At 41.9% G+C, this 20,593-nt stretch overlaps 1 protein-coding gene across 1 annotated transcript in view; it reads right to left on the reverse strand.

The window, feature by feature from the left end:
* The window catches only part of LOC121281422 (gamma-aminobutyric acid receptor subunit alpha-6-like), a 165,684-nt gene that overhangs the window by 103,251 nt on the left and 41,840 nt on the right, over positions 1-20,593 (reverse strand). The window contains exon 9 of the mRNA XM_041194366.1: positions 13,283-13,553. Within this exon, the coding sequence (XP_041050300.1) occupies positions 13,283-13,553 (271 nt within the window). The remainder of the gene's footprint in view (positions 1-13,282; positions 13,554-20,593) is intronic.

Genomic DNA, 20,593 nt, shown 5'->3' on the forward strand with positions numbered 1-20,593 from the left:
GGCAAATGCACTGTTGTTATTGCAAGAGGAATGAAATGTAAAAGTAGAGATGTTTTGCAACAATTGTACATCAAGAATATTGTGTATAGTTTTGCTCTCCTTATTTAAGAAAAGATACAAATGCATGAGAAGCAGTTAAGCATATAAGTTCCTGAGGGGACTTGACAGGGTGAATGCTGAAAGGATGTTTCCTTTTGTGGGAGAGACTAGCACTGGTAGGCAGTTTAAAAATAAGGGGTCTCCCATTTAAGATTGAGATGAGGATTTTTTTTTTCTGAGGGTTGTGCGACTTTGGAACTCGTTTTCCCAGAGAATGGTGGAGGCAGGGTCATTGAATACTTTTAAGGCAGAGGTAGGTTCTGAGGTGTATTCTTCTATCTTGGACTCTAGATGTGGGACTTGGTTATTAGACATACTGTAGACATACTCCGGTATCTGCTTAATATTTTTTTTTTATTAGTATTACATATATACAGGTTATGGAGTACATATGTTGCTCCAATGCATGGTGTTCCAACGTCTCTCTCAAGGGTCTAATACAGGATTGACTAATATCAGTGATGCACCATCATCTGCATCATACATTAACATATCCCATCTGTTAACCTTTATAGTACACCTACTCCCAAGTGTACTATCCTACTTTTTAACAACAACAAATATGAAACTATCTCTTTAACTATTTATATTACATTTCTGTAACTCCTTTTTTCACAACTACAGATTCTAACCAACTCCAACTCCTATTCTTTGCCTCCCCAAGTCACAGTCCTGGGGGATTCTATCTCCCTCAGTAGAGAATATATCTTGGAGACATGAAAGCTTTCTTCTGCATCTAGTAGGACAACAACACCTGCAGAATAGGAAAACATTTTAGCAGCATTGCTGTCAGCATTGTTGGGATGCACAGTGTAGGCTGAAGGATGACAGAACTGCAAGGATAACAAAGAATTTTCAATGAAAATCTAATCCAAAAGAGAAAACTGAAGATAATCAACCTTTGGGCCCTCTGGGACAAGAAAAGAGAAGAACTCAGGACACTTTGAGGAACTTGTTGTTACCTCAAAGGGCTCTGGGAAGAAGCTTCAGAAGAGGAACAATCTTCAATTCCAGGGAAGATTGTCACAGTTGTATCCTCCAATGTTGTATCAAGGACTGAAAAGGCATTGAAGATCTGAGGTTTCAATGAGTTTAGGCGACAAAGGAAAAAAACAACCAACTTCCTGGAAGAATGTCAGGAAAAGAAGAAGAAGTGATTTCCGATTATATTTTGGGAGGACTGTCTATTTGCTGTAGGCAGTGGTAAAAGAGCCATACTTCTCTCTATATGAGGTTGCTCCACAATGGGCAATGGGAAGAATTGCTGAAAATATGGAGACTCATTATCTGTAATGAGAGGAATTTCCTGTGGACAAATCAACTTGGGGACAAGATTTCTGTGCAGGATTCTGCAGCTTCAGAAGTGCTAACGATTCTGCTATAGTTTCTATGCTGACTTCCAGCTGTGAAGGGTAGAAGACTTTCAGCTGGGGTTGAAGCATGGGTGCCAATGAACTTTCACCCTAAGGAGGTACCAGCCTTTGAGCAGTGTGATCCTCTATGGACTCTAATCTGGACTCAGGCAAAGCATTCTCTGTGAAAGACTTCATGAACAACAGGAGATAAGGTAGGCAATACATTGGTAGATTCAGTGGAACTAAGATCTGAAGCCTGCTCAGCCACTAAAAACACAGCTGATTTTTCTAAAAAGATTACAGAGATGTCATAAGATGCATCCAACAATGGGAAAGGTGAATCATCCTCTAAGACCTCAACCTCCAAGAGATCTGCAAGGGATTCTTCCTCGTCATTCTCTAGGAAGAGTCAATTCAGGTCGAGCAGGTCTTCATGAGGATGGTGACGGTCTGCTGCAGTGCTTTCTGTATCCGCTACCTCCGGTCTTACTTCGTGAAGAACTGAGAGATTCTTAACTTCCAACTCTAGTCAGGGTCTAGTGGATAGTGTCTCTGAGAAAGAAAGGAACTTTCTGCAGAGTGTAGAAACTTCCCCAGATTCTGAAAGCAGGATTTCCACTGCTTCTAAATAAAGGTTGAAGATTGTTGTGTGAAAGACAGTGAGTCATTCACATGATGAGCATCATCTGGTTTTTCTCGGATTCCAGATGTATGGCAACGTTGCCACTCAATAAGGGTGCACATTGATTGTGAAGAACATAGAGAGAATCAACAATCTGTCACACCTTGTAGCTAAGAGGAGCAATAATCCTGCCTTTGATTGGACGGTCTATGCCTTGTAACTTGATGTCTTATGGATGAAGATTTCATTGATTGAAGCCAGCTGGGGTCATCTGCTAACAGCAGCTTCAGTTTCAATTTTAGAAGTAGTATCGAAGCATTGAACTTGGACTGTAACTGACTGATAATGTCGGATAATCTTGACTTTCCATTTCTTTGAAGGAATGTGTTTCACAAATACTTTTTGGTCTTTGACTTTGATTAAAATTACAGGATTTGCAGAAATGCTTGAAATGTCAAGTTTTGCCAAACTGGAAGAATTCCATGCCCCCTGCTGGGCAGTCTTGGCATCTACACTGGGTTTTCGCGCCACAACGCAAGCGTCTCAAAATGGCTGCTGGCATGGAGTTTCTTGCTCTTTCACTTTGTTTGGCGGGCTTTCTTGTAGGTGGGCTCACTGTCCATGGGCCTACCCAATCCATGGAGTCATGTGAAGCATTGGAGTCGCCCCGAATTGGCTCTCCTCACGCTCTGAATCAAATGCTCGATAATTGGTTTCCATGGCAGATTAAAAAAGGTATTAAAGGCTTTAAGGATGGAGTCAAAGTCCACAGTGGACTCCTGCACACCCTGCCTTAAGAGAATGTCATTTGCTACTGAACCTACTGAATAAAGAAAGGAACTAATTGGTACACACTGCTGCTACTGTGTGTCAGTGGTGGAGGGAGCAAATGTTTGTGGATGTGGTGCCAATCAAGTGAGCTGCTTTTTCCTGGATGGTGTCAAGCTTCTTGAGTGTTGTGGGAGCTGCACTCAACCAGGTGAATGGGGAGTATTCCATCACACTCCCATCACACTTGTGCCTTGTCGGACAGTGAACAGCCTCTGGCCTGCTCTCGTCGTCACAGTGTTTATATGGCTAGTCCAGTTCAGTTTCTGGTCAATGGTAAGCCCCAGAATGTTGATGATGGGAGATTCAGTGATGGTAATGCCATTGAACATCAAGGGGCAATAGTTGGATTCTATCTTGTTGGAGATGGTCATTGCCTGACACTTGCGTGGCATGAATATTACTTGCCACTTGTCAGCCCAAGTCTGGATATTATCCAGGACTTGCTGCATTTGGACATGGACTGCTTCAGTATCTGACGAGTCGCAAATGGTGTTGAACATGGTGTTGAACCTTATGATGGAAGGAAGGTCATTGATGAAGTAGCTGAAGATTGTTGGGCCAAGGACACAGCCCTGAGGAACTCCTGCAGTGATATCCTGGAGCTGAAATGACTGACCTCCAACAACCACAACCATCTGTCTTTGTGCTAGGTATGATGCTAACCAGCGGAGAGTTTTCCCCTTGATTCCCATTGATTCCAGTTTTGCTAGGTCTCCTTGATGCCACACTCAGTCAAATGAGGCCTTGATGTCAAGGGCCATCATTCTCACCTCACCTAGGGAGTTAAGCTGTTTTGTCTATGATTAAACCAAGACTGTAATGAGGTCAAGAGCTGAGTGGCCCTGGTGAATCCCAAACTGGGCGTCAGCGAGTAGATTATTGCTAAGCAAGTGCCACTTGATAGCACTGTTGATGACCCCTTCCATTACTTTACTGATGATGGAGAGTAGATTGATGGTGCGGTAATTGGCTGGGTTGGCTTTGTCCTGCTTTTCCAGGACATACCTGGGCAATTTTCCACACAGCCGGGTAGATGCCAGTGTTGTAGCTGAACTGGAACAGCTTGGCAAGTTCTGGAGCACAGGTCTTCAGTGCTATTGCCGAAATATTGTCAGAGTCCATCACCTTTGCAACATCCAGTGCCTTCTGCTGTTTCTTGATATCACGTGGAGTGAACCGAATTAGCTGAAGACTGGCATCTGTGATGCTAGGGACCTCTGGAGGAGGCCGAGATGGGTCATCCACTTGGCATTTCATGCTGAAGGTTGTAGCAAATGCCTCAGCCTTATCTTTTGCACTGATGTGCTGGGCTCCCACATCATTGAGAATGGGGGTATTTGTGGAACCTCCACAACTAGATGTCACAGGACTGCAGAGTTTAGATCTGATCCATTGGCTGTGTGATCACTTAGCTCTGTCTATCACTTGCTACACGTACTGTTTGGCAGGCAACTAGTCCTGTATTATAGCTTCATTAGGTTGACACCTCATTTTTAGATATGCCTGGTGCTGCTCCTAGCATGCCCTCCTGCACTCTTCATCGAACCAGGGTTGATCCCCTGGCTTGATGGTAATGGTAGAGTGGGGAATATGCCGGGCCTTGAGGTTACAGATTGTGTTTGAGTACAATTATGCCCACAGTGCCTCATTGGTGCCCAGTCTTGAGTTGCTAGATCTGTTCGAAATCTACCCCATTTAGCATGGTGGTAGTGCCACACAACATGATGGCGGGTATCCTCTATGTGAAGGTGGGACTTTGTGATGGTCACTCCTACCAATACTGTCATAGGCAGATGCATCTGCGACAGGCAGGTTGGTAAGGATGAGGTCAAGTGTGTTTTTCCCTCTTGTTGATTCCCTCACCACCTGCTGCACACCCAGTCTAGCAGTTATGTTATTTAGGACTCAGTCAGTAGTGGTGCTACCGAGCCACTCTTGGTTATGGACATTGAAGACCCCCACCCAGAGTACATTCTGCACCCTTGCCACCCTCAGTGCTTCCTCCAAGTGGTGTTTAACATGGAGGAGTACTGAATCTTCAGCTGAGGGAGGGCGGTACGTGGTAATCAGCAAGAGGTCTCCTTGTTCATGTTTGACCTGATGCCATGAGTCTTCATGGAGTCCAGAGTTGATGTTGAGGGCTCCCAAGACAATCCCTCCTGACTGTATACCATGATGCCGCCACCTTTGTTGGGTCTGTCCTGCTGATGTTTCAGGACATACCCAGGGCTGGTGATGGTAGTGTCTGGGACATTATGGCCAGAATCTTTGGGTTGGTGAGCGGGGGCAGGCCCCACTCACCAAAGCATAAAATGATGCGCGGTGATGCTGGGTGTATGTCAGATCTTCAGTTTGGCAGGCATGAACTGGAGTCAGCTGTGCGCCCACCAAACTGTTAAAGGTCTGTTAAGTCCATTTAAATTCCAATTAAAATGATTGAATTGCCTGTCCAACCTTAAGGTTGGCGGGCAGGTGAGGAGCCCAGGTGGCCTTTGCATTTATCATGGAACCTTATCAATGGGCGGGATGAGTTTTCGTGAAGGTTTTTAAACTTTAATAACAATTTTTAATAAAATTCATAGACATGCCCCAGCTCATGTGACACTGTCACATGAGGGGACGTCTTCAATATTTTTTTCTTTTATTTAATTTTTTAAAAATCAAACTAATCTCCCTGAGGCAGCTCCGTGCTCCAAGCATGTGCATGAAAGAGCGCAGGCCCTGAATCAGCCTACTCCTCCCGCCCGCACAGGGAGCGCTCAGCCCTTCTGGGTGCACGCCATGCTGGGCGGGCCTTAATTGGTGCGCCCACGTAAAATGGTGGCGTGCAGGCAATCATGGGCAGCAATCAGCTGTGCGCCTACCCATTCCTGCCCAACCCCCACCCCGCCCCCCTATGGGGAGAAAATTTTGTAAGCTATGATTCCTGAGGATGAATATGTCAGGCTGTTGCTTGACTAGTCTGTGACACAGATCTTCCAGTTTGGCACTAGCCCCCAGACGTTAGTAAGGAGGACTTTGCAGGGTAGACAGGGCTGAGATTGCCATTATCATTTCTGATGCATAGGTCTGCCTGGTTTCATTCATTTTTTGTGACTTTGTAGCAGTTTTCTACAACCGATTGGCTTTCTAGGCCATTTTAGAGGTCATTTAAGAGTCAACCATGTTGCCGTTCGTCGGGAGTCACGTGTAGGCCAGACCAGGTAAGAACGACAGATTTCCTTCCCTAAAGGACATTAATGAACCAGATGGGTTTTTGCAACAATCGACAATGGTTTCATGGTCATCATTGGACTTTTAATTCCAGATCTTTATTGACTTCAAATTCAAATTCCACCATCTGCCATGGTGGGATTCGAACCCAGGTCCCAAGATCATTATCCAGGGTCTCTGGATTACTAGTTCAGCCCCTCTCCCATCATCACCACCCCCAGACATACTGTGATCAGCCCGACTCTTCCCCTACAAACTGTACTCAGCCCCATTCCAACCGAAACACACATTGAAATCCACACCTCTCTTGTCCACACACTGTAATCAGACCCTCTCCCACCCCATCACAAGCACAGTAATCAGCCCCTCTCCTCCCAACACACACAAACACACAGTAATCAGGTCCTCTCCCCCAACTACACTCACTGTAATCAGCCTCTCTCCCCGCCACACACTCACCACCCCTCCTGCCCACGCACACGCACTCACTGTAATCGTCCCCTCTTCAACCCTCCCAAGCACACATTTTAATCAATCCCTATCTCCCACTCACTGTAACCAGCCTCTTTCCTCCCATGCCACACAGTCATGGTAATCAACCCCACTCCACCCACCCAGCTATTCAGTGCAATCAGACCCTTCCTCAATGAAAAGCAGAATATTTGTTCCAATGCTATTTTTATTACCAACAAATGGAAGAAAATAATAAAGAGTGAGTAAAATGGACACAACAAATGCTCAAACATAAAAGCATCCTCAATAAAACAAATGGAATTAGATTTTATTTTAAGTCAAAGGAACATACCAAACATACAAAGACGCAATATTCTCAACGACTTTAAATTTACCACAGCATTTACCTGCAATTTCTAAAAATTAAATGTTTTGAAGGTAAACAGAATCAAATTACAGAAAATTTCAATGCGGAAGTTATTGCACGTTTCCACAATGGATGAAAATAAATTGTAGAGCTTTATATTAACAGAACACTGGAAAATGAGCATCCAAATACTTTGAACAGTTTCCCATTACATAATAATTGTGCAATTATACAAATGAAGAACTCTTTTTTATACGTTACATATTGATTTAGGTTATTTTATAAAGAAGTCCCACTATTAGGATCTTCCTTCCAAAAAAAATCAAACAGTGTCAGAGAATTATTAGGGGTACATGATTTTCACAGAATGTTCACAATAACAGGGAGACTCGATGATTTGCACTGATGTATTTCACATAAATATTTGTAGATTTCTGTGTAAATAATGTGACTTTCTAACATTACAGAACTCTAGCAATTGTGTGGAAAGAAATTAGCTCCACAAAAAATTGATTATACAAATTGGGAATAATTGGAACATGGCTTTAGTTTCTCATTCTGCTCAATTTTAAATTCTGTTCAATTCATAAGCTCTAATGGCGCCACTAGGATATTGAGGGATTTACTATTTCTAACAGAGGAACAGAGCAGAACTAACATCAGTTGATGGTATCCTTAACACAGAGTACTTCAGATATGTGCAGGGTGATTCAGCTCCCACATATCAGCAGAATTAATAGTTCCTCCATGTTGTTCCCTAGGTAATGACATTAGCTCTCATTGCTTAAATAAAACAGGAATGGCAAAAAAGTCATTCCTAATTAGTTTTAACTAACATGTTAGTTCTGATGGTGAGAGATCATTTTAGATAAGCAGGAATGGCACAACTAAGATTTACTCAAAATTTACATTTTCTGCTGACTCACAGCCCTCGAGACTTATTATCAGCAAATGTCCCATGGGCAGTTCATCCTCACATGCCAACAGCCAACCACCTGTTTCTTTACATCCATTTTGGACAGGCAGCAGGGTTAATTAAGTACCAGGAACATGCAAGATGGAAATGGCATAATACTCTCTAGAGGGCATCTGGGATTTGGGTGAGATCTGCTCATCTCATTTACCAATGAAATTGAAGGATTGTGGATTGAACAGTGCAAGAAATTGTAAGTAAGAATTGTGAATTCAATGTCAAGTCAGAAACAGAAAAAAAAATGATAGTTACTAATCAAAGCGATAGAAATTAGAAGTTTCTTTACTCAAAGAGTAGTTAAAATGGGATACTTGCTACCAGAAAAAGTAGTTGAAGCAAACAGCTTAGATGTTTTCTAAAGGAAATCAGTAAGTACATGAGAGAAATGGGAATAGGACAATGTATAAAAGGCTGAGATGAAGTAGATGGGATAGGAGGAGACTCATGTGAAGCAAAAACACCAGCACAAACCTCTTTGGCTAAATTATTTTTTTAATAAGAGGCAAAGACAAATAAAAACAAATATTTTTTTCAAGAAAATCTCCAACAGCAATCAAAACCTGAAGGATTGAGACTCTACAATTGCCATAGTTCATTTTCAGTCTCAGAGCATTTGACTAGCAATAATTGAAACTTAACACATTGTTAAAAGGGGAATTAGACTTGAAATGATGTAACTTAATTGTATGTGGTGGGTTTATCTACATTGCAGACATAGGGAGATGGACAGAGCAATGTCTCTTACACAAAGCTAACTGTGGAGCAGCAAATCTCCAGCAGCCACCACCCAAACTTCTCATTTAATCACACATCTGTTCTCACATGGATTTGCTGCAGCATTTGCACTTAAATAACAGCAAGCACTATCAGCCTCACCATTATTTCAATTTTTGGGCCATTATACTATTCATTTATAATAGAAACTCAAACCATGGAATGAATAATTTTGTTTTGTAAAGTAGCTACAGTACTTGCTGCTGCATTCAATATGTGTGGGAGAAAGATTGATTTATATGGCTACTGTACTCATTTAAAATATTAAACAAATGAGTTCCTCCATCACCTAGCTACCTTGTGCTGCTCTTAAGTATTGAATCCCCTGTCCTGCTTGCTGTATAACAAACAAAAAAAACAAAGAACAAAGAAAAGTACAGCACAGGAACTGGTCCCTCAGCCCTCCAAGCCTGTGCCAATCATATTGCCTGTCAACTAAAACATTTTGCACTTCTGGGGTCCGTATCCCTCTATTCCCATCCTATTCATGTATTTGTCAAGCTGCCTCTTAAACACCACTATCGTACCTGCTTCCATCACCTCCTCTGGCAGCGAATTCCATACACTCACTACCCTCTGCGTAAAAAACTTGCCCCGCACATCTCCTCTATAGTTTTCTCTCTCACCTTAAATCTATGTCCTCTAGTAATTGACTCTTCCACCCTGGGAAAAAGCTTCTGACTATATACTATAACTTCTCTAGTTAGCAGATCACATCCATAGGAATTCATATTAAAATATATAGCAGTTTTTATCTAGCGTGATATACATCAATGGGAGTTAAGGCACATAGTAACAAAACAGGAATGAATTGTCAGCTTTTGCCTGCCTTGTAATGTACACCGCAGGAGATGAGCATTGGGAATTAAATAGACCAAGTCTAAACAAATCACTAGTTTTCATCTAATGTGTACCATGTGTTGAAATGTTAAGATTCTTTGTTTATGTTATTGTTTACAAGTGCATTTTCAGGTTAGGAAGACCCAAAAATAAACACTTTTATAAAAAAAAGATTGCTCAGGGACCACTATATACATGCCAAAGAGAAAAAAAAGTTTAACCTGGAAAATATTTTAAGCAAAATATATAGCACCTTACCTATGCAAAACAAAATTCCCGATCATAAAAGGAAGGTAGTCTGGAAAAGAATGGACAATGCATGCAAAACATACCAGCAATGCTGGATGTAATTTTGAGTAAGTGTTAAATGCATAGAAAGATTGGACACATTCAAATATTATAATATACAAGGTAAAAACGTTATGTGATTTGGTAGTGCTACAGAGGGATTGTTGATATCAACTTGCCAATTCTTTCACTCTCAGTTAATTATATTAAAAGTCCCATTGTCAAATAGCCTGGGAAGAGTTACTTTCCCAAATATGATAACTCAAACAAAGCAACTCTCTCATTGGTAAACAACATCAATATATTTTCTGTCTCAATTTCTAATACCTCCTGTATTACATTATGTCCTGGCCTAGTTCTCTACTAAGCTCTCCTACCTTTCTGTCAATTCCCTTTTCTTAAGGACATATTTCCCTTCAGAATTAAAATCCAAGTTCAAAGCTCAGGTCTTTGGGTAATTGAGATAGTATTAAAATCAAAATTTAAAATAAACCTTTTATTAAAAAAAAGTAATATTATCAAAGTAGTATGTTTGAAACATTTTCCAGTGCTAATTAGTATCCCAATACAGCCTCAAACATTTGTTTTATATCACTTCTAAGCATTTAGCTAATTGAATAAAATAAAATAAATATTAGAAATATTCTCCATGACAGGAAATCAATAAAACAACTTTACATGTAGAAAAGAACAGCATTCAATTGTTTACACAAATATGTAGTTGGTCCATGTTAGGTCCCAATTTAATAACAGAATAATATTCCCTGTAGAGTCCACCATTTCTGTCAGAGACAGGCATTACATATTGCGGAAAGACTAAAGTAGTTGGTTGTTACATCATATTGGTTTTATTGGTTTGGGGTAATTACCTGATTTGCTTCTACTTTATATCAATCCATGAAATTCAATATTTCTATTAGTGCAACTGCCAAATAAATGGGATTTTGCTGCTATAACATATTGTAGGGAAAATCTCATTTATCCTGAAGTCATCATTTTGATGTATTGAAAAGGATTTGAAAGTAACGAGTTGTATTTTGATTTTGTTGAATGAACATATGTCCTTACTTATGTGCAGAGAAAACTAGTCTGTATGAAACTTTTCCCAATAGAGCAATTTCGCATGAACTAAACAGTACGGACACAAATGGTCATCCCCTCAGAAAGCAATCAACAGGAATTTTGGCCAGAAGGTGCTAATGAAGCCAACATTCTGAAAGAAGCAAAATATTATTAGTTTAATCTTCGACCGAAGATTCTTCAAGAATCTTGTCATTTTAATTGTTAGTGTGCACTGACAACTCATTAACTCCTTCAGAAGATGTTGTCTGCATTTCCTGTTCATGGCAAAATCATTTAATAAATAATATTCATTGCACATATAAGCATTAAGAGCACATGTGTGATGTTAAATTTGTACAAGACATTGGTCAGTCCACATTTGGAATATGGTGCAGGAAGCCCCATTATAAGATGTATGCTGGATCTATAGAAAGGACACGGTAGAGATTCACTAGAATTATACAGAAATGTAAGGTTATAGTTATGAGAGGCTAAAAAATTGAGACTTTTTGCACTGCAACTGAGAAAGGTTAAGGGGAGATCTATTAGAGAGTTTCAAGATTATGAAAATTTTTCAGAGAGTGAATAATGAAAGATCATTTCCAACAGTTGATGAATTGATAACAGATTCCTAGGGTGTCACCATGTTTTTTATCATTTAAGCTGTGAATGTAATTCAGCTCCATTTCACTGGGTTGGATTTTTCATTGCACTGAGACAGGTCCATATATTTTATGCAATTTTCCAATACTGACAGTAACTGCCATAATCTCATATTTCAATGGCTCCGTGGCAGACACTTATTCATTTTTAATGGCCCAGAGCAGACAGAATATGGTGCAATTAGTAAAGTTTGTTTATCGGGACTCATCCCTCCTCCCATTAAATTTCAGCTTCATTGAGAATGACCTTAAACTGTTTTTTTTAAATATATCAATGAGGATGAAATTGTTCTTCCACAAAAGTGCAAAATGTCCAATACTGAATTCACAAACTGTTTTACTCAGCCTTATTTTCTATCAAAGAAAAGAGAATCAGGTGCAGTGTAAAATGGGCTGCTGATTCATTATTATACATTTTGTGCTCAAAAACCAAGAAAAATATTTCCCCCCACTTTCATTTTTAAAAAGTAAGTAATGTGGAAAGAAAGTGAATTCTAGCTGACCTCATCTCTAGTAAGTAACAATCTGTGTAACATGTTCCCAACTTGTTTAATTTCCTGAGGGATATGAGTAATCACAGGTAAACTTGCAAGAAAATAAATTCCTGAAGATATTCAAGCAAAATCTGAAGGCATTAGCCTACTATAACAGTGTACCTTACTCAACTTTTACTGGTTGAATTCAATTTTGTTAGGGTGTCTGATTATCCCAGTCAACACATAGTACTACAGCTGTGAGGCGAGAAAAGAATGATGCCATTCAGTGGAAGTTCTACTACAGGGTAGAGAAAAATGAAGAAGAAAATCTGGTAATAAATCCAGTAGGTTGCTGGCAAAAAAATCTGAAAATCTGTCAGGTTCATTGAGTCCTTCAAGTCATCCCAATGATGTTGTCACCATTCATTATTTAAGCAGTTATGCTGTTTAAAATATCAGGTACATATCTAAAAGTTTAACATGTTTCATCTGTGACTGTTTGATTTTCATAAAGAAGCCCCAATGGTGGAGATTTCTTTTCAATTAAGTTGTTTTTCCTGCTTCAAGATTGGGTGGTTGAAGTGCCACTACTGCAATGTAAAATTTGGATTTCTGTTTTCTAAAAAAATATATTATTTTACACAACTTTTTCACCAAATTAAAAGTGTGAACAAATAATGCCTTCAATAAAAATAAAATGTTATAATATATTGCAGTATTTTACTTAAACCATAGTGAGCACACAAAATAAATCCCCAAAATCTTTCAGTACCGAAGCTAAAAAAAAAAAGCTGAAAATATGTTACAAGGTTCCAATACATATAACCCACAGTATTTCCCGGTATACAAGAGTCAAACCAAAACTTGCAATGAGTATAGATTGAATCACATGGTACCCTCATATGATGTTCCATAGGGACAGGAATGGAGGATGTGTAATGCAGACTTAATCCATCGAGTTAAGTCCTTCAAATGAGAAATTGTACAGCTTACACTGTCAAATTCAATTGTTCCCACTCTGGTTCATTATTTTCTATCTTCAGTGGGTATTTTCAATGTTTATGTATCATAAAGAATAAAATATATGTAGAAGAGTGTTTCAATATAATAACATATTTTGCCTCCAAGAAATTATATTGTTATTTGCACCTTTCACTGTGTGGCTATCTTGTAACAAACTGCAATATCCATTATTTTTGCGTATACATAATACAATGCAGTTTGGCTTCACATACATGTACATATGGCATAGAAAGTTATATATTACTTCCCATTTCCATAGTGTCTTTTGAAAGGTACACTATCCAATACACCAGATTAAATGCTCCAAATGATAACGGGAAAAGGATCCTGGCATACTGGTCTATCTTGCTTGTGCCAGTGTCAGGTTGTGGTTGAGAAGATGGAGACACACCAGGAGGGGAACACAAAATTGATGGCACGTTGCTGTTAGTATCTGGTTCTAAGTTGGCTGCTGACTCCTTCTGAGGTGCCAAGGAGTTAACTCTTTTCTTTACATTGGAATTGGAATCAGAATGCTACAAAATAAAAAGGAAAACTTCTTATAGAAAATATAGTCAACTCATCATCTTTTCTGGTAGAGTTACTATGGCATGGTTTCAAGATTTGTATCCTTTCCTGGAATTGAAATTAAACATGGTCGAGCATCTTTAGTCCATATTACACAAGTTATCTATTTATAAGATGCATTAAATAAATTTATAAACAATTTGTTAGAAGTTCAGATGCGAGTATAAAATCAATCCCTGATGTGCAAAACATACATTCCTATAATTGTAAAGAACTATAGGTGAACACACACATTAATAAATACATGCCATAGATTTGTGGAGGTACATACACCACATGATTTAATTGTTTCACCATTTCCATTTCATTCAGTAAAAATAAAATTAAACCTTTAGGAATGTGATTGTAATTTGTTTAATACTTCTAAATCTATACTAAAAGATAAAAGAAGAAATTAGTCCAATGAAATATATGAGCCTTCAATAAAATGCATGAATTTTATTAGCCAGTGCTTCGGTTTTTGTCAAAAACAAAATGTGCTTTTAATTTGTCTCATCAAAATCGCCTCACCTTTCCAAAGTATAAGAGGTTGGTTTGATATATCTACATTACTGTGTGTAGCTCTGGTCAACTAATTACAGAAAGGATATTACCTTTGAGAAGTACAAAGATGTGCAACTAGATGTTTTTTTTAAAAGGGACATTCACTTAGTTCAGGTTATGGGATATGGAAATACAAGAGCCAGCTCCTGGCATTTATTTCTCTGGACCCAGAATCTGCCCCAGGAGCTGAACTGGATTTAGTCATAGAAGCACAGCGACCCAACCTATGGGTCTCAACATTTGGCTTTGTAGCTCTCCTGGTTTTGGTGCTATGGCAGTCCAGAGATCAAGTAAATGGTTTAGACTCCATTCCGTTTCCTTCTGATGCAGCCCTCATTGATTGACATTTTACGAAGGATAATAGCAAATGTATCTCATGCATACATTGGAAGCATATAGAGTGAACAGCTCATGACATCAGTCAGCATAGGACGCTGATTTGGCGTCAAATCCACCATTTTGGACCTTGCACGTTCTGTTAACACCCTCTCCTAAACATTCACAGCTGTCACCGCCCCCGCAGCCCCTGAACACCCACTAGTGTTATTTTAAGCTTTTGACTTGTTACGTTGTAAAGTTATGCAGTAGAGACATAGAATCACTTACAGCATATTCAGCCCATTAAGTCAATGGCGGCTCTCCACAGAGCAACCCACTCAAACGCTCAATTCCCGTAGCCCTACAAGTTTATTTAGCTCAGGTGCTCATCCGGTTGAATATCTGTTCTGACTGCCCCCATAGCTGTCTGTTAGCAAGCTTATTGAACAAATTTCTGCATTCCTAGGAGCGTGTTAAAAAAAATGAAGGAAATACTCGCAACTACTGCATTCTGTACAGCAAGGGCAAAAGTTTTCGTCCCGTGGGTGGGCACGTACCCGACCCAAATGGGAGTGAAATGGCATGTGATGACTTTGGGAGATCATCGCGCACTGTCACAATATTTCATTGGCGGGCACGCGCAAGAGGTGGCAGCGTGCCTGCTGACAATTAAGAGGCCTATTAAGGCCCTTCATCAATTAATTAAATTGAATTTTTCACTGCCCATCCAACTGTTCAGTTGGCAGGCGGGCAAATAGGCCAGGCGACCTTGACATTTTTAACATAACCTCATTAACAGGTGGGATGAGGGAGGTTTCGAACAGTGGCTAAAAAGCCTATAAAATTTTTTAAAACTCAAATTTCACATGTTAGAGTCACACGTGTAGGACATGTTTTCCTTATTTTTAAATTCCTTTTCTCATATTAAAAATCTTCAGCTCCCTGAGGCAGCTCTGTGCCTTCAGGGAGCTTTCACTGAGTGCACCCCCTCGCATATGTACACTACAGTGTTTGCACTCCTCCAGCCCCCACCCCAGCAGCATTGAGGCTCTTTGTGCGCCTTTCATGCTGGCTGGCTGTTAATTACGCCAGCGTGAAATTGCGATCAGGGCCTGACCACGGGCAGCGGTTGGTTTTGCAACCGCTCCCAGGCCCTTCCGCCATACCCGCCTGCGAGGTAAAAGTTCTGCTCCAAGAGATTTTTTTTTATGCATTCACGGGATGTGGGCTTCTCTGGCTGGGCCAGAGGGCATTTTTAAGAGTCAACCATATTGCTGTGGGTCGGGAGACACATGTAAGCCAGACCAGGTAAGGACAGCAGGTTTCCTTCCTTAAAAAACATTAGTGAACCAGATGAGTTTTTAAAACAATCCACAATGGTTTCATGGTCATCATTAAACTTTTAATTCTAGATTTTTATTGAATTCAAATTTCACCATCTGCACAGGACATTACCCTGGGTCTCTGGATTACTAGTCGAGCAACAATGCCACTATGCCATCACCTCCCCGATGGGCGGAATCCTCCGGTAGCATTAAGGTTGTTGGCGGTGGGTCCGGAAGTGTGCAACACTTTCGCACAGAGGTGGGATGGATGGCTACATGTTACCACACAGGAGCCAGCCAATTAGCTATGCATGTTCAAGAAGTGCAGCAAATCATGCAACGGGGGGGGGGTGGGCAGGAGGTTGGTGCCAACGCCATTTCCTCATAGGGTGGGAGGTCCAGGCAGCATACTTAAAGGTCACCAGGACAGGCATTCACTCCCTGCAAGCCAGCAGCGTCAGTCAGTCTGACTAAGCGGATGCAAAGACTGCAGCCAAACCTTCGAGTTTTCCCTCCATACCTACCCGGATATGTCTCAGAAGACAAAGAGTGGTCCCATGGTTCAACAATGCCTTGCTGTAGGTTTTCCTCTAGACCATTGGGAAAGGCAGGAGGTGCTGTTTCCCAGGGACAGCAGCAGGAGGCCTTCCTTTCTGACCAAGGCAGCCTGGATGGAGGTCGCAGCGTGGGTTAGCACCAGTGAGGCTCAGCCCAGTGCCTGGGTGAGTGCAGGAAAAGAATGAAAGATTTGCTGTGCTCCACTAGGATAAGCGGCACCATGTATTTACTGCAAGCTGTCTAAGTGTGCGAATACAGAGGAAGGTCAGATAGGAGCTTGGGTTTCAGGATACAGCAGCAGATGGAACATTTGAATTGAATGTGTGGGAGCCACTTCATATTGTGAATGTTGTACCAGTTGCAGAACAGTGTGAGTGTCAACCACTTAATGGGGAGGGCTCAGAAGTTGTCACGGGCATGCATGCTCAAAGGGGTTATGCACCCATGCATCTATTGGGATGACAGCCTGTCTGTCTGCAGGAGAAGAACGCTCATACTCACCAGAAGTACAATGTGACTGCAGGAGGTGTCCCAGACATAAGAATCTTGACCCCATTTGAGGAAGAGACCATGGAACTTGCCAGATAGGACCAGGATGGAGTGTCACAGCCATTGAGTGAGGATGCCTCCAGCTTGGTGTCCACAACTGGACATACAGGAGTAACACCTGAAACATTGTTCAAAAAAGGGATTGTGCATAACCATCAGCTAATTCTTTTCGTTCTCCACTGCAGGTACTTGCAGGCAGTCAAGAACAAAAAGAGAAGACAGCTTCCCCCAGCTCCAGCTCCACTTCCGAGCACCATCCCTGAGGTTTCCTCAGAACCCTCTAGAAGATGCACCATCATTGCATTCCCCTGCACCCTCCACCAGCACAGATATATTTACCTCAGCTAGAGTATTCTAGAGTAGTCTCAGGATGACAACCTGGCGAGTACATCAGCAAACGCCTGCAGCCAATAGATGATGTGACAGCCCAGGACTCTGACCCTGCTGGAGACCAGGCCTAGGCTGAACCCCACACAGATGATGAGCTTCTGTATTCAGCCACAAGAGATATAATGGAGATGCAGAGATAAGAAAGGGAACATTAGGCAGAGATGCCAGAGGCCATGCACGGACTTGGAGTCAGTCTGAGAGCGTGGCTTCCTCCATGGTGTGGCAACTGTCATATTCGGCTTGGTCCAGAGTGCTTAGTCTCTGCCAGATATGCACTCAGACTTGCACTCCGTCATGCTAGGCATGGGTGCAGTGTATCAATGACTAGGTGAGATGGGGATGAGGTACCTTAATCTCTCTCCAGGTGCCCTTTCTCCTTTAAGGAGTCAGGGAGGTATCATTGTGCACCAACAGCTTCATCGCAGGACTCTTCAAGGGTGCTTGACCTCTTCATATCCCCTCAGCCAGTGATCCAATCGCCTCCAGCAGGTCAGCTTGAAGACCGTACACCTGCACCTGTGCAGGTGACCCTCAGTAGGTCAGGGACCTCTAGGCTTCGGACAGCAAAGGATGGCAGCCAAGGTCATCTCAGACAATGGAGCATAGCAGTCATCAGGCTTCCTCCACCTCAGCTGTGGATGTCATGGCTTCACCTAGGCATTGTAATAGAAAAATATTAAGAAACTATAAGGGCACAAAGGTGGCACAAGTGAGAGAGGGGAATGTGCAACGAGACCTGGGTGTCCTTATACACCAATCACTGAAGGTAAGCATGCAGTTGCAGCAGGCAGTAAAGAAGGCAAATGGTGTTGGCCTTCATGGTGAGAGGATTCGAGTACAGGAGCAGGGATGTCTTGCTGCAATTATACAGGGCCTTGGTGAGACCACACCTGGAATATTGTGTGCAGTTTTGGTCACCTTATATGAGGAAGGATGTTCTTGCTATACAGGGAGTGCAGCAAAGGTTTACTAGACTGATTCTTGGGATGGCACGACTGACATATGAGGAGAGATTGAGTCAGTTAGGATTATATTCGCTGGAGTTCAGAAGAATGAGGGGGGGATCTCATAGAAACCTATAAAATTCTAACAGGATTAGACAGGGTAGATGCAGGAAGGATGATCCCGATGGTGGGGGAGTCCAGAACCAAGGGTCACAGTGAGGATATGGGGTAGACCATTTAGGACTGAGATGAGGAGAAATTTCTTCACCCAGATAGTGGTGAGCCTGTGGAATTCGCTACCACAGAAAGTAGTTGAGGCCAAAATATTGTATGTTTTCAAGAAAGAGTTAGATATAGCTCTTGGGTTGAAAGGGATCAAAGGATATGGGGAGAAAGTGGGAGCAGGCTATTGAGTTGGATGATCAGCCATTATCCTGATGAATGGTGGAGCAGGCTCGAAAGGCCGAATGGCCTACTCCTGCTCCTATTTTCTATGTTTCTATGTTTAATCACTGTGTATATGAAACATGCTTGTAAATATATATTTGATTTCCCTTGATTCACGTATGTTGTATTTTCATTATGCTCCTAGTTGCTGCAATGGTCACATGCATTTAAAGGTATTGCAGTTCATTCCCGATCAGCCAGGGGCGATGTCGGCCTATGGATACTCCATTTATTGTGTCACATCTTCAGCAGAAGCATCAGAATATAGGATTGAACCTTGATTATCATTTGAAAATTTGTGGCCTTGGAACGCATCTGGCAACCTCTTGAGTAGTGTTCAATGGGTTATCATCCCTTAGAGGCTGTTTTCTGAGTAGCGTCTGCAGCCTAGTCATTGCATTGCTACAACAGGAGTTCTTTACAAGGCAGTTCCACCATTTGGAGAATGTGTCAATGAGACACGAGTGTATCCTTGCCAAATTAACAGTGCATGTGGCTTCCAATGTAGCATGCATATGGGCTTGCTTGTTCCAAAGACATGCAGCATTTTTCCTTCTAGGTGCCAGAGGTCACGGGCATATGAAATGTTATACAGCGAGTGTTGTGCTCCTGCTGGCATAGACACCATAATGTTGTCTGAACAGCACATTTTGCACAAGTGGGATGTATTTCATTTCATATTGGCCCATACAAAGGATCACAATATAAAATTTAATGCAGGGACCAGGACATAAGAGCAATGAAATGAAACAAAAGGGTCCATGCCCAGTCGGTGGGGTAGAGCAAACACTTATGGTAGCTGTGAGTCATTCAGGATGTAGGCATCGTGAGAGTTCCCTGGATAGGACACACATACATGAAGGATTTGTTTTCTGGGATCACATACCAGCTGCACATCCATAGAGTGAAACCCTTTTCTCTTAATGAATGTGACAGCCTGATCCTAGGGCGTCCTCTGCATCACGCGTGCAGTCAATTGTCCCTTCCACTTTGAGAAACCTGTGATTGCACTAAATCCCACTACTCTGGCTGCCTGTGTCTCAGTGTTTGAACTGAATTTGACAAAATTTCTTCTGAAGAGGGCATCTGTCGCTTCCCAGGTGCATTTGTGCGTGACAGGCTAGTATATTCCATACATGTCCAAGTGGAGCCTTGGAAAGAGCTACTGGCGAAGAAGTTCAACGCCGCTGTCACTTTTAACGTACCAGCATTGCATTGCCCACCAGTCCTCATGGCAGCAGGTCTTCATGGAGCAGCCAGCATTTGAGAGTAACCACGTCCTATGACATCCCTCAGTTGTCTTCAGTGCTTATTCTCCTTCAGCACATGACCTTACTGGGATCTCACTGGAAGGCAAGCCATTGGTCAGGCATCAGTGTTACTGTGTTCAGAGGGTGACAATATAGAGGAGAACACACCTGAGCATGGTTCTTATCCAGTTGATTCTGATTATTAGGATGTCCCTTTAGTCAGCCAATTGCTACCTTTAACTCCATTCAGCCGGAAAAACCCTCCTACCAATTCGAAGGTTTGCACCTGCACAGTGAGTGCGTTGAGACTAAAAAAGTGGTGCATGTTACCTTTCAAACAGCCTCCACCATCTTCCATCCTGCCTCTGTCAGTCACCAACTTCCTCCCATCACCTTTGACCCACCCAGTATAGCTATACCTCTCCCTTCTGCTATCCTTGAACCTCCCCCACCCCCGTTACACTTGACCCTAGAATCATCACCCTCCACATGCCTTCTCTCCCCTCTGAGCCTACACCCATTACAGGCCCCATGCCCACCTGACCCTGTTATCTGTGCCACCAGTTTTGTCCATTTCCATGAGGCTCTCCCCTACTCCCACCCCACCCCCCAACTCACATGAAACAATCCGCTACCCGAACATCACCCTGGACCTGTCACCCTA

The sequence above is a fragment of the Carcharodon carcharias genome, chromosome 8, assembly GCF_017639515.1.
Source record: "Carcharodon carcharias isolate sCarCar2 chromosome 8, sCarCar2.pri, whole genome shotgun sequence".
In the NCBI taxonomy this organism is placed as follows: Eukaryota; Metazoa; Chordata; class Chondrichthyes; order Lamniformes; family Lamnidae; genus Carcharodon; species Carcharodon carcharias.